The sequence below is a fragment of the Rhinolophus sinicus genome, linkage group LG09 (assembly GCF_036562045.2).
Source record: "Rhinolophus sinicus isolate RSC01 linkage group LG09, ASM3656204v1, whole genome shotgun sequence".
Classification (NCBI taxonomy): Eukaryota; Metazoa; Chordata; class Mammalia; order Chiroptera; family Rhinolophidae; genus Rhinolophus; species Rhinolophus sinicus.
Genome location: NC_133758.1, coordinates 93,471,568 through 93,486,359, shown reverse-complemented (window position 1 = coordinate 93,486,359; position 14,792 = coordinate 93,471,568). Strand labels below are relative to the sequence as shown.

Below are 14,792 nucleotides of genomic sequence, written 5' to 3'. Positions count from 1 at the left end.
CACTAACATTTTTCCCACAACCCATTGCCTAGGTGTATGTAGACTGACTTAGATGCAAGAAGTCAAGCATATTACTGAAATCAGGAAGCTTTCAATGAAAGTTCTACCAAACCTTTTGTCAATTCATCTGAGGATCAACAGCAATTATTTCCATAGGCTTCTTATGCTTGTGGGATTGTTAACCCTAGTGCATCTTCCCAGACTTCATTACATTTTTTGACTAAAAATTTGCAGCTACAGTATTTTTTACTTTTATAGTCTTATAAACAAAGTTGTGTTCCTGGACACCTTAATATCCTCTAGAGTGGTCCTAGACCCCTTCTCTTTCTGTCCCACTTTTGAGTGCATTGGATCCTTCTAGTCCATCTCTATGTTGAGCCACTGTGATGCCATATGAAGCCTCATTTACCTCAGAGGAGGCTATTTATTCATTTGGTTCTTGCTGCCTTCTTGAAGTTCTACTTTGTAAGGATGTAAACTAATATCTGTGCTCTCAGGTTTTTCAGACTCATCTTAGGGATTCTCCCACAGTCCCTCTCACATAACTTGGTCCCGGGGAAGAAATTCCCTCCTTTTAAGAGACACACAATTGTCTAAAATCTCCTAGCTTCCCATCCAACTTTCCTAATCTCCTCCACCCCCCACCATGGGAAACCTTTATCTAGTTTTAGGAGTGTCAATAATTCTTCCAAATTTATTCTAGGTCCCATAGGACACAGAGTTTTGGAATTCAGTAATCTATTCTCTGTTTCTTGCCAAAAGAAAACCTTCCCAGTGTGACTCAGCAAAGTAGGAGTGGTGGGTAATGGAAGATACACTGTCATGAAAACCAGCCTTAGTATATTTAATCTCATCTTAAAAAAACAGAAAACTGCTGTTTTAGGGAGGGGGGTTATCACTTTGTGAGTGGTGTAAATTATTATGTTTGTACATCTGAAACTAATAAAATAAATAAAAATAAAAGTTACTCTCAAGTAAAATCTTATTTAATTATATTTTTATGTTTTACTGGTATTAATGCATTTTTTTCTTATTTCCAGAAATCACAAAATAAAATCAGCACCATAAGCTAGATCTACATCAAAAAGACACTGAGTATTTTTAGGAAGGAAGGAGAGTTGGACTGGAAAATGAAAAAGTGGGCTGGTAAACAGGCAACTTCAAAAATTAGTAGGGACATTTTATGAAAGATTATAGAAGTTGGAGATGAGTTCTTATTCCAAAATATAAATGTAAGACATAAGTGTTGTAGTGAGGTCTGTGAAGCTGACCAAAGACGTTGATCAGTCTGCTTTAGGTAGATAAAATTGTATCTTGGATAAGTATTATAATTCCACAGCCTAACCCACTGTGCGTTAGAACATTCCTTATTTTGTGAATTAATATGTATTTAATGAAAGTAAGAAGAAAAATTATGACAAGAAAACACACTTGATGTTTATTCATTTATTTCACAGGAGAACAGTGGTGTAAGAACTGTCATTGGTGTTTGTTTTCAGTATGCCTTTTTTTTTCAGCTTTAACATGAACTTCTCTTTTTCAACAGAATCTGCCCACTTCAGGAGTTTCAGTCCCTGAGGTGCGTAAGCCAAACAGGTTTTCACACTTGGAATTATAGGTCATTATGCATCTTTAATCATTATGAAGGACATTTGGGGTTGTCTCACTGAACTACTAATATTAATTTGCATGTTTTATTTTTTTCTCATATTCTGGGGGATTTTTATATTTTCATGATGGAATAGACTTGAAGCATTTCCAACCTACGTTTGTGATAAACATTAAGGAAGCAAGAAGTGTTGTGAAACAAAGTTACAGAGAAAACATAAAACTTACTTTGCAAAGAGTTTTGACGAGGGTATAAGAATAGCCATCGTTCCTATTTGTTAAGTTAAAATATAAATACCTTGCAGAAAACCCAAAAGAAGTCAATCTTCTGAGACAGTAAAATGTAGCTTTCAGTGATAGTACACCAAGATACTCTTCCTCTCTTTGAAATGCCCATCATTTGTTAAAGATTATGTCTGAATCATTTAGCATATGATACGCTATTTATGGAAAGTCATTCAAAAAATGTAGTCACAGAATAAGTGACTTATTTTGAAAATAAATGTAGGCGTTGTCACAATATTTATTTTCAGTAAAGTGTTAGCTTTACCTTTGCATTAATGAAGCAAAACCCCCACTTTGTTCTGTGACCATATATTACTCAATTGTTATTATCTTTAAAGGATATGCTCAAATGGTATTTTTTCCTTAAAATTACAATTGGAATTGGCTTCTTAGGAAAATATTATTTATAATATATATAACATATGAGGATGAATTTATTTAGAGGATAACGTAATTGAACAAAAAAAATGTAATAACCTCTCTACTCCCCACTAAGAAGTTTTCTAATCGGAGTAGAATGTCTCATTGAATATTTAAAAAAATTCCTTTTGTAACTAGAAATTACTTTAAAAAGTACTCGGAGATATGCTTGAAATATAATGTTTCTAATCTAAGGGAAATATTAAGCTGCTTTTATACTATTTAAGTCAGTTGATACCATTATGATAATTATTATAAAATAGAGATGTTATATTACACAGTCAAGTGACAAAGGTATTAGGAAAGTGTATCATTTAGTCTAATTATTTATGTGTAAAAGAATTAATTTTATATGTTAAGGTCCTTGAGTTTATTTTTGCCCCTATCATAGCCCATTAAGTGAATATAGGCACTGTATTTAAGATTTAAAGTTTTTTTCTTTACACTTACAAACCTCCAAAGATCTCCCATATTGAGCCATATAATTTATATTATGTAGATTGAACAAATGGACCAAAATTACTGTTTTCATAATAGATTTTTTATTTGTTAAATATTTTTTTCTGCTTTAAACTTTTAAAGGTTTTCACACACTGCCTTTTTTTTTTCTTGTAACATACTGATTTGCATTAACTTAAATGTTCCACCATCTTCCAAAATAATTATATAAGATTATTTTAACTATGTTGTTCCAAAAATTTTCTTAAGCCCATGTATGGAGATACAAATGAATGAGTGTGTGAATGCATACACACACACACACACACATACACACACACATGACACACATATATACACACACAGACGAGAATCCTAATGTTCTACCATGAGAACAATTGCTTGTTGGTTAATTGAAAAGGTGGTTAAAGTTATGTGAGGAATCTTACAGAATGACGTATACATACCTTAAACATTTTTCTTAAAATATATATTTATTAATTGGCTATACTTTTGACAGGATAAACAGCTTTTCTATGAGGACATAATTACTATTTGTAAATCGCACAAAGCCTTTCTTGCATATATCATGGTCTTGTCACTCATCATAAATTTCAATTATCAACTGTTTTAAAGTAAAACAAAAGCATTCCTATCATCTCGTTTAAAGACATTCAAATGCTAATGAAAGCAATTGTTTTCAATTATTTTCAGTTGTTTTAAAGTATAAAAAGAACTCAAGCAAAGCTTGAGTCTGGCGCCTTAGACCACTCTGCCATCCTGATAATTGTCACCTCAATAAACTTTAATTAAAAAACAAAGCAAACTCAAGGATATCTGTGAAGCAATTGGTGTAAAAAAGAAACTCCGATATTTATTATTAATTCTCCCTACTTTTATAGTCATTAGATCCAAACCCAACTTGACAAGTTCTCCTACACACACACACACACACACACACACACACACACACATTATCTTGTATTATTATGTCTTACCAAAGCGTGCAAGCTGTTTTACATAGAAATAACTCATTTTACACACACAATTCAATGGCTTGAATTACACAGTTACATTAGTAAGATAAATTCTACTTGGAACTGGCATAACCAGATTGGGGATTATACAGAAATCAGTATGTTCATCATTTAACTAATAGAAAGAGATGATGAAGGTGCATATACAGGAGAGCTGCCTCCTTGCTTTTAACCATGGCCATCAATTAGTATGATTTACAAAAGGAATGGAGAGTGAGCAAAGTTGAGGTACATGTATACACACGTAATTTTTATAATGGCGCTACCATTTGCTAGTAAATAGCCCAAATTAGATAATTTGGGCATGGAACTTCACAGCACCCATCTTTAACTACTACAATCTAAGCAGCCTACTGTGTTAAATTTAATGATTAAATATAGTATTATATTTTTTCTGTTTTAAAAATTAATGCCATTTACTGACTGTCAATTTTATGCCAGTACTTCATGTGTTATCAATTTATCATTACGCGCCTTCTCATTTTATGGATGAGTTCAGTGGTGGCTTAGAGGTAGTAAATACATTGCCCAAGGATTTAGAGCCTTTGCCATTTTTGAAATGAATTGGTTTCTCTGGCAGTAAAAGGTTCAAATCCCACAGTAAGGTCACAATAATTAAAGGCACAGCTTTGTGTCTCTCAGTAAATGGTTTCTCAGAGCTCATAACCCTTACAAGCCCCAGTGAATATGGTGACACTTCTGCTTCAGGGAGATTTTTTTATATGTGAATACCCAAGTGTTCCCTTGGGTTACAATTCTAGAGTTTCTGGGAAATTCTCGTGGCCTAGCTCTAGTGGCAGGGAAGGTCTTAAGTCTCCATGGAGGCAAGTGGTGCAGTACCAGAGAAAGCAGGTTCCAGGATTCCTTTGAAGGATGTCGTTGGCAGCAAAGCATCCCTCTCCCCTTCTTTGTGGCTTTCTACCAATTGAGGTGCTTTCTTGCTGCCTGTCTCTCATGCTGAGATTGGACAAAGAGAAGAAAACCCCGTGCTTGAGGTAATCATCACTTGCTGCTTATAGTTTGTGAGTGATCCGATAACAGCAGGCTTAAGTATTGTGGTAAACAGCCCTTTTGTGAAAGCAGTTTACAGCCATGTACAAATACTAAATACCTCTGAGAATCAGCATGAAATAGAAAAAGATTTTTTTTAGAGCACATATTTAAAGTGTGGTCTTTTTATTTCATTTATTTCATCTTTCTGTTTTCTGTGAATGGTCTTTTCAGCTTTTTTTCTGTGTTTATTATGGTGATTATTCTTCTGGAATTCTAATACAATATATCCCCCAGTTAAGATCTGGTGTGCTACTTGTAGTCTAACGATGACAAAACATTTAATTCTATATTTAAAAATGTCTGCGTAGCAAACACAAATAGTTGACATTTGAAAATGCTGAAATATCAATAACTGTATTTTGTATGTTTTAGTTCTATGGTCTTTCATGATTTTTCTTTCTTTTTTTTTTGGTTAGAGTGATTCTTGTTATTGTTTGAATAATTTCTATTGATTAAGGCAATGATTTTCCAACTCTTTATGTCTGGGATAATTTACCTGGCAGAACAAACTTTGTCTTAATTATAAGGAATTTATTTTGTGAGTTAGAGTCCAAAACAATGAGAGAAAAAAAAAAAGAAAAAGAAAAAGAAAAACTGAAGGTGAAGTGATGAGCACTACACCTGATTGTCAGAGAGCAATTTTTATCTGAAATAAAGATGGAAAATAAAGTTGGGGAGCTCTACCTGAAACTTCAATAACTTCAGCATTGGGAATAACTCTCAAATATCATAATAGAGCTCTGACAGTCGGGGTTAATTGACTTCCAAAACAGACTCATGAAAATTTTGTGGACAGATTTTCAAAGATGCAATAGCCTCCCCCTTCCTGCCCCTCATTTAAAATAAGAAAGAAATAAAGATTTTCTCAGTGGAAATAGAAAAAAAGGATTCAGATACCCTCTTGTTAACTTATGCTGCTTAAATAAAATATAGTAAATATCTCAGGGACACGCCTATAAAATTTGGAAATAAAGATAAAACAAATGAGTATAACAAAAGAAAGCCCTGGGAAAAATTCAATACTTAGCAGTCTCTCCTGTTGTAAAATTTTCAGTTTGAATTAATTCCATAAATTCTACCTACTACGTATATTTTCCTCAAACAAAGAAACCACTTGGTTTCCTTAGCATATGTGTGCTCGAATGTGTGTGTGTAAACAAATGTTTACTGTCTTAGTAGTGTTATCCAGATTATATAATAAAATTCATGTATGGATATCTGAGGATTTTTTATTAACTTGTTACATATGTCTTTCTTATAATTATACATTTCAAAAATAGAATAGCAATTGAAAACCCAAAGTGTTAAAACTTTAGTTTTAGTTAAAACTTTAGTGTTAGTTATGAAGTCATACTACACAGAAATTTCCCAAATTATATGCACAGCCAAGAATAAAATAATGTTAATAGATGATATGGTAGCTCTTTGCAGACATATACTTACATGTCTTAACTTTCCAGAATTACATATATAAATAGTCTGGTCACAAATAGCTAGTTCCAGAATGTGACTACCAACTTAAATTTCATTTGGTTCTTGTAATCTAAGTATTTTAGGAATTAAGTGCTAGATAACAATCGCCGGGTTGTATGGAATAATGTAAGGTATATAGATAAGTTAAAATTTTCACATTGTAGAGTTTTGCAGAATACTGTTACCGTATTTTATTTACTTGCATGTAAGAAACTAGAAAGAAATTATTTCCATACTCACCAACAGGATTACATTTTTGAACTTTTAACATAAGCTATGTTTTTTCAAATATAAACATTGAACTTATTTAAACATATGCCAAGTGTAACTAGTAGAATATATATATGTATGTGTATATGCATATGTATATGTGTATGTATGTGTATGTATATGTATATATATATTCTTGTGGACATGTGACAAACACTATGCGTAATGGTAATATTGATGAGCACCTTGATTTGTGAATCACACCTGTTTTATATTATTAATAACTTTCATTTATTGAGCTCGTACTCTAATACAGGTACAATGTTAGGATTATACATTTCTATTAAACCTTACATACTCTGAGAAATAGGTATTACTATCTCCATTTTGAATAAGAGTGACTTCTATAAAATTACATAATATTTAAGTAGCAGAGATGGGATTTAGCTCACGCTTTTTAACTCTAAACCTCATTTTATAATTCATTCTGTTTGTGCATTATATTCTTAACCATCTATGGACAAGATTGGAATTTACAAGCTTAGAAAGAATGATCTGTCTAAAAAATGTCCATATTTTTGCCAGAAATTATGGTTATATGTAAGTACATCATTTTCTGAAGAATTTGAATTTCAGGAGTCCTATTGTATCATCCATTTTCAGCCACATCAAATATATATGTAGTGTTTTTGCTCCATGAAATTGCAAGGTAAATGCTATCCTGATTAGCATTTATTTTGGTCTGAAAAGTTTTCTGACCTGTCTGTCCCTAATAAATTTTAGAAGTTTTACTAAGTACACTTCTGTCATTTTCCTAAATGACAGAAATTAAAATGATACTCTAAAAAGCAAATATAAGAACTAGGGAATGTATATATGAATACGTGATAGTATAGGAAGGTGACACTCAAGCATTTAAACACATATGGAAGACATTGCTAACTGATCAGGACACTTTTTCATACTGAGCCTAGAGCTGGCCCAAGAATCATCATCAATGTAGTGGTTAAGGCACTTTAATTTTTTGTTTGTTTGTTTTTTTAATGTTAAGATTCATATATTTTTCCATTCATTTATCCTGACTTTTATCAGTCACTGATCTGGGATCTGATAGAACAATTAAGCAAACCGAGACCGTTCTGTTATGGAGCTTTGATTAAAGTGGAGGAAGACCAGCATTAAACAAACTAAATTGTAAACATTTCATGTTGTAATATATTACGCACATTCAAAAGGAGGCTAAAGAGAATAGAGAAGCCTGTCTGACATTTGACCAGAAACCTGAAGTAAGTGAAGAGCAAGCCCAACAAATATACAGAGGAAGAGCTTTCTAGTAAACTGCAGTGATTGCAACGATCCTGAATTAGGAGCATGATTGTTGTGATCAAGGAACAACCAGGAGGTGGGTGTCATTGGAGTGGAGTGAAAGGGATGAGTGTGGCTGTTGCATAAAGACTTGACTGCAGGGAGACAAAGATGGAATGAGATTGATTTGTATAGTGATAGTTATAATTCGGGCAACTATAATAACATAATGATGGCTTAAGCCATGTAATGATGGAGGTGGTAATTGTTTAGTTTGGGATTTATTTTCAAGTGTGGTAGGCAGGAAAAGAAATAAATTTTAGATCCTTTAAGGATTGATATCCACATTTTAGACACTCATGTGGACAGATAGCAAGGGCATTTGTGTACAGGAGCTAAGGCTCAAGGGAGAAACCTGAACAGGAAATATAAATTTGAAAGTCTTCATCATCAAATTGAAATGGAAAGCCTTGGATTAAATGAAGTGACCTAGGGAGCAAGTATAAGCGGTGAACATGAGATGAGAAGTCCCAGGAAGAGGTTACGTGTTAAGAACTATAAAGCTGGAGGAGGAACCAACACAGGAGACTATGAGGGAGTTAGTGAAGTCAGAAGAACTCTAAGAGAAAGAAGAGAAAGAAGTGTCTGCAAGCCCAGCGAGGCAAGTTCTCAAGAGGGAAGAGGTGCCAATTCTGTTCATTGTTGCTTAAAACTTGACAATATGAAGACTGACCAACAGGTGTTCCAATGAGAAGGCCACTGATGCTTTAACAAAATCTGGTTTGATGAATGAATGATAATAAATGTTTACTGGATAGAAAGAAGAGAGAGTGGAGGGGAGGATGTAGAAACAGGGAGCAGACAACTACAACACTTTTGTCCATTATGGTGAACAAAGGAATTAGCTGGGATGCAATGTGAGTTTTAAGGTTTAGGTAATTCTTAATATAAATAGTAGCTTAAAAGTTCACCATGTATTCATTTTCAATATTGCATGTATTGATAAACATTGCTTTTAGTGTTTAGTATCAAATATTTAAATTTAAAATCCTATATTGTCTTTACCATTATTTATTTAAAAAATCAGCGTAGTATACCTTAATAACTTTTGATAGAGTCACAGTTGGGCATGTAGGGATTATACAATTTGGTTTCCTTTTATATCCTTTCTTTAACTGATACATTGACCATGCATCTATCATATATATATTGAATCAGTTGAAAGCAGTAGCTTTCATATTATTCACTAGGAATTGGTCCCAAATTTGTAGCCATGAAACTCTTATACGTTTCCCCTTTTAAAAACAATTCAACATTTGTAAAAGGTTTTTTTCCCCTGCCCCCCCTTATAGGAAAGACAAGCAACAGTGAAAAAGGAAAAAGGTGGTTCCCAACAGCCAAACAAAGTGGCTGACAAGAACAAAATGCAAAGAGCCAACTCTGTTACTGTGGATGGACAAGGCCTGCAGGTATGATTTTTAAAATCCAAATTGTCGTAGCTTCCATATTACTTCTGTGCTCGTAGACAGGCATATGTCAAGATATCAGTCCACTTATTTAATGTGCAGATTAGCTCAGTAAATGACTTCAGAAAAATCTTTATTAATTTATCAGGATGTCACTTAAAAGTTGATTGACAGAGTGACATTCTGATTAGATTCATCATTTATAATGTTATGTCCATTTGAACTTAAATTTAAGAGATCTTCTCTCAAGCTGATGTTTTTGCAAATTATTACTAACTACACACATTTACTATAAACATACATATTATTTGTTTACAAGTATATTTTCTCCAAATATATTATTGTATATAATTTAAAGAGTCATTTTGGTGGCAAAACATTTCTTTAGGAAAGAATAAAATTAATTCTATTTGCATGGAAACTTTTGTTTGTAAATAAATAATAAAACTAAGGAATCTATTATAACTTCTTTATGCCTTCCTAAGTTTTTAAGTCAAAATTGAAACTGTGTATATACTTGTATTTCTCGTTTAAGTAAAAATAGGTAGCTCACAATCATGTTTTCAGTACTTTATAAAGCTGTGAATTACCCCTAGTGTCTCTGACATTGAAAACAAGATTTCTTTCCATCTGCATTTTAAAATGTCCTATAGAGTGAATGTATTTTATTTGCCTCTGTTTCTCACTCCATCATGAAAACAATCATTGAAGCAATACTCTATGAAATTATGAATTTCTTTTTTATTTTTGTTTAAATTTTCCTACCTATATGTTTCTCTCTTCCAGTTTCCAATTCCTTTCCTTAAGAATATGCTACAAGTTTCATATTCTCCAGGAAAATTTACCATTTACCACATAAAGTTATATAATGTCACATTCATTCAATATACATGATTTTATGTCTTCTTTTTCATTTATTATTTTATCTGTGATACTATAGATTATGTCTTTTATATTCTTTAATTTGAAAGCACAGTATAGAGCACAGTGTAGTTGCCTAAATGCTAGCTTCTTCATTGTATAGAACATCTCGTGGAACATTTAATACTTGCTTAAACATTGATAACTAGATTACTTTGTTTTGATGTAATAACATGCATTGTGAATAGAAAATCTACTATGAATTATTAAACTCAAATATAAAAAGAGAAAATTCTGAATGATAAAATTATTACATTAGGTAGACCATATAGAAGTGAATTATCAAAAGAGGAAATCAGAATCTTTACTTTTTGAAGTCATATCTGTGTGTTTAGCAATCTTAGTTAAAGTCCCAAATATGAAATCTATTCACAATTTTGATAGCAAAAAATGTAATTGAGTGATCCCATAACATTTTTAGTGAAAAAAAATTAAATTTAATATGTCAATTGCAAATATTGATTACTTTAAATCTTTAGTCACTCTGTGTTCCTGAAATAAAAATAATGAAAGGGAAACCTAATTTTAAAATTCAAGTACATTTCATACTTGACTAGGCACTTCTCAACATGAAAGGAAAACTTCATCATTTGTTAAACCGTAGATGCTAGGCAATATGGTAATATTTTATGCATATTAAATGATTTCTCTGTAAACCTATGAGATAAATATTAATTCTTAGTTTTCTCAATAAGTGTATTATAGATATTATCATTCTTCACTACTTTCAAAATGACCCTATTGATGTTCAAAAGGAAAATTATTCTCAGGGCCTTGCAGTTAGTTAGTCATTGGTAAATCCAGGTTTGAATGAGCATCATCTGGCTTGGATTTATGTGTTTTACTTCTAATATATCCCTTCTCCTTGGCTAATACATTTTATACAATAATTTAGCATTTATAGTCTATAAATGCTAAATTTCTGACCACCTTATTTTCCCATGTACTTTTATATTGTTGCAGAGTTTGAAATAAAAATTATGCATGCATCAGAATTATAACTTCTCTGGTCTCAGTTTCCTAAGATTTGGATAATTATACCTGACTTTACCCAAATTAAACCAAATAAAACCAAAATTAAAATTACATGTGCATGCAGACTGTTTTACAAACTTTAAACTTACATCAATATAAGTTGCATTTTCTTTTTTTATCAAAAAGAATCGGAAATATTTAATCTTATCCCAACTAAATTAGTCACATTGAAAACAATAGGTAATTAACTTTTTATGTGGATGTGATTCATCTCTCTAACCAGATAACGATGTTCCATGCTTTCTTTCGCATACAAAATGTCAGATAAAGTTGTCAGTAAGCAAAGTATAGACATCAGCTCTTAAAAAACAGCAATGGATAAATATTGATAAATGATCATCATCATATATTTTAATTTAAAAAAAAATTAGTATATAATCATGTGAAATGGTCTCTTTCACTTCAGCAGAATGGAGTAATATATGATACACATAGATATTGAAAGTATTTTGGGGAAAATATTTTAAAAGGTAAAAGATTAAATTCTTGGATAGCTATTTCTTGTAAAGTGGAAATGTAAGTAATTTTTGTTGTGGTAATTAATTTTAAAATAATAAAATGGTGGTTCTTTGTCAGGAAAGGTAAAATGATCTACCAGAAAGTTAATTTTTTGTGAAGTTTTAAAAAATATATATCATAAAAAAGCATTGAGTTGCAGCCCAGTTTGCATATACCTCAGTGACAGAAGAGATCTACACTGCTTAAAGAAGACTATTAATCATAGTTAAGCACATTCATCTTACTTCTTTCCAGCTAACCAGCATAATGATCAGGATTATTATTTCTAATTAGAGGAAGTAATAGATCATGTATAACCTTAGGATGAGTCTCATTAATTAACCCGAATCCTAGGGGACTTCAAATAGAGGTGGTTCGGCACTCTGTCTCTGTCATCGCTCACACCATAGGTTTACACTTAATACATATGATCAAATGTAATTGAAACTACGATATCTTAACATACAGGAGATGTAACAAGATGACTGTCCACACGTGAATAAATAAGTAGAACAACAGAAGAATTGTTTAAACTGTAGTAAACTAAAGGTACCTTGTCCCTAATTATTCTTTGAGAAAATTTTCCAAATAAAAGGATCACTTGAACACTGAAAAGTCCAGTTTGTAATGTTCTTAACATAAGGAAAAAAGGAAGACCTTTATAATGAAATACCTAAAACTAAACCACCTCTCTGCTTCTCCTTATCCCTGCTATCTTTCTTATTTGCAGTGTCTCATTCTTGTAATCACCAAGACTGAAAACCATACATCACACATGCGGTATACCCAACTATATAGTGTGTGTGTATCAAATTAATTCCCTTTATTTGATGCGTGCGTGTGCGTGTGTGTGTGTGTGTGTGTGTGTGTGCGTGTGTGTGTGTGTCCTTTCCCTACTTTGGGATCCTCAAGCCTGTTGATTCTTTCATAATCATCTGTTCATTGTCATTTCAACTCCCTCTGTAAGTCCAGAATTATTACTTTATACTTTGAATATTACAACCTTTAAAATGAGTCCAAGTTTCCATACAAATAATGGCTAAATTATAAAAGATATGGGGGGAAAATGGAGCTGTGTAAGATAACTGCCAGGGCAGAGAGTTGGAGTTCTCTGTAATTTTAAGATTGCCAGATTAGAAATGAAGAGTCAGGTACATCTCAAAGATGGGTGGCACATGTAGCTGAAATGGTGGAGTGGTCATTGACTGACATGGAGAAAGGTCTAGGTGAATAAGGTTTGGAGACAAATTTATGATGCTGTGAGACATCCAAATGGAAATGCCAAGTAGGAAGACAGATTTGTGGATCTAGAATTTAGGCAGGAGGACAAATAAGGATTTCAAAGTAAAAGGCATATCGATGGAACTTAAAACCATCATATAAAATGAAATTACTAAGGGGAAGAGTATATATAGAAAGCTGTAGTTGAACTGGGATCCATATCTGTCTGTCTGTAAAGTCATGTTCTTTAATATTTAATGTATGAAATTGTCCCTTTATATGAGTAAATAAGATTACATAGGTCTAGCTCTATTCTCTGTAGAGGAGAACCTTGAATGAACATCTTTTTCTGGAATGCCCTTAACACCAAGTTTATAACCATTCTTTAAGATTTCAAGTACTACACATGCTATAAAATCTTGCTTAAAAATTTTCTCCCTTTATTAATATTTTCCGGGTTATATATTGTTACCCTATCTTAATGTTACTTAAAACAGTTTTTGAGAAGCCCAGAGTTATGTAGAGATGCCTCAAGCACAATGCTGGGGTGATGTGAGGCTGAGAACAGGTTCAGGGTTTTTGTTTGTTTGTTTGTTTGTTTGTTTGTTTGTTTTTTAAGCTTTAAACAGAACAACTTGTCCTTCATATGTTTTACATACTGTTCCACTTATAATTCTTTCAAGTGCTGTATATGTATTTACCTCTAAGAACAAATAGTTTTAGGCTAACAGAGTTATTTATATTCATGTGTTGGTCTTCTTTCTTCCATCCCACCAAATTTTTAACAAAACAAATACAATATTTTAGGATGACAATAAAACAGTTTTCAAAACAAATGAGTTGTACATCTTATTTCAGAATTGTTATATAGATGTAAAAATTCAAAATGTGTCATGTTGAAGACTACATTAGATACAGTTCGAATTAGTGAACTTACATATAATTGATACATTAGTGATATCCAATCTTCAGATTCCATTCCAGTTTCACCAGTTGTCTCAATAATGGCTTTTATAGCAAAAGAAGCTAGTCCAGAATCATGTTAACATCTGACTTGGACAGTTGTGTTGTATTTATGAAAGAGAATATTCTTGTGTGTAGGTAATCTTAAAGTAAATGGAAATGATGAGGTATAATTATGGCAACTTACTCCGAAGTTGTTCAGGAAAGAGTTTGTACAGTGTTTGCAATGTTTCTAAATTTGGAAGTATTTCAAACATAAAAATTAAAATATTACTGTAAAACAACAAAATATGTTGTAAGGTAGTTCCATATAACTTTATTTGTTAAAATCAGATACACTGAGTTTCAGAAACCAAGAAATTTGCTTGTATTCCTTTAACCTACTTAAATTCCTTTAAGTATATATGATTTACATTATAATATAAATTACTTCCCTTGGACTGAACTTTGAATTTTGTTTTTAAGTTCTTACACAATTTAGAACTCTGTAAAATAGGATCTGGAATCAAATATATTGAATTAACTAATAGAAATATCATATCTAATAATACCTACTTTTCCCCCTTATTTTAGACTACTTAGGTCACAAAAGGATTGACTGAAAATGATTATGCCCATATTCAATAATGAGAATAACAATATAAAATGAAATGAAATATAGAGGACATTCATAGATTTTGATATCACTTTTCTGTTGTTTTTCAGTCACGAGCTGGAACTATTAACAAGTTTGATGAAGAATAAAGTGTCTATGCCTAGTTTCAACTGTATCCAAATCTTTTTCTCTATGGATCTTGTGTTTCACATCAATTACAATTAGGTTCTGCAGAGTTTAACAGGGAAAAAAAAACAGAAATAA

At 32.0% G+C, this 14,792-nt stretch overlaps 1 protein-coding gene across 4 annotated transcripts in view; it reads left to right on the top strand.

Annotated features, from left to right (window-relative positions):
• The window catches only part of DGKB (diacylglycerol kinase beta), a 642,123-nt gene that overhangs the window by 229,945 nt on the left and 397,386 nt on the right, over window positions 1–14,792 (top strand). For 2 of the 4 annotated variants that reach the window (XM_019727049.2, XM_074340800.1), the window contains 2 exons: window positions 1,547–1,579; window positions 9,182–9,298. In XM_019727049.2, coding sequence (XP_019582608.1) covers window positions 1,547–1,579; window positions 9,182–9,298 — 150 coding nt within the window. The remainder of the gene's footprint in view (window positions 1–1,546; window positions 1,580–9,181; window positions 9,299–14,792) is intronic. The other 2 variants (XM_074340803.1, XM_074340802.1) reach the window with 1 other exon arrangement.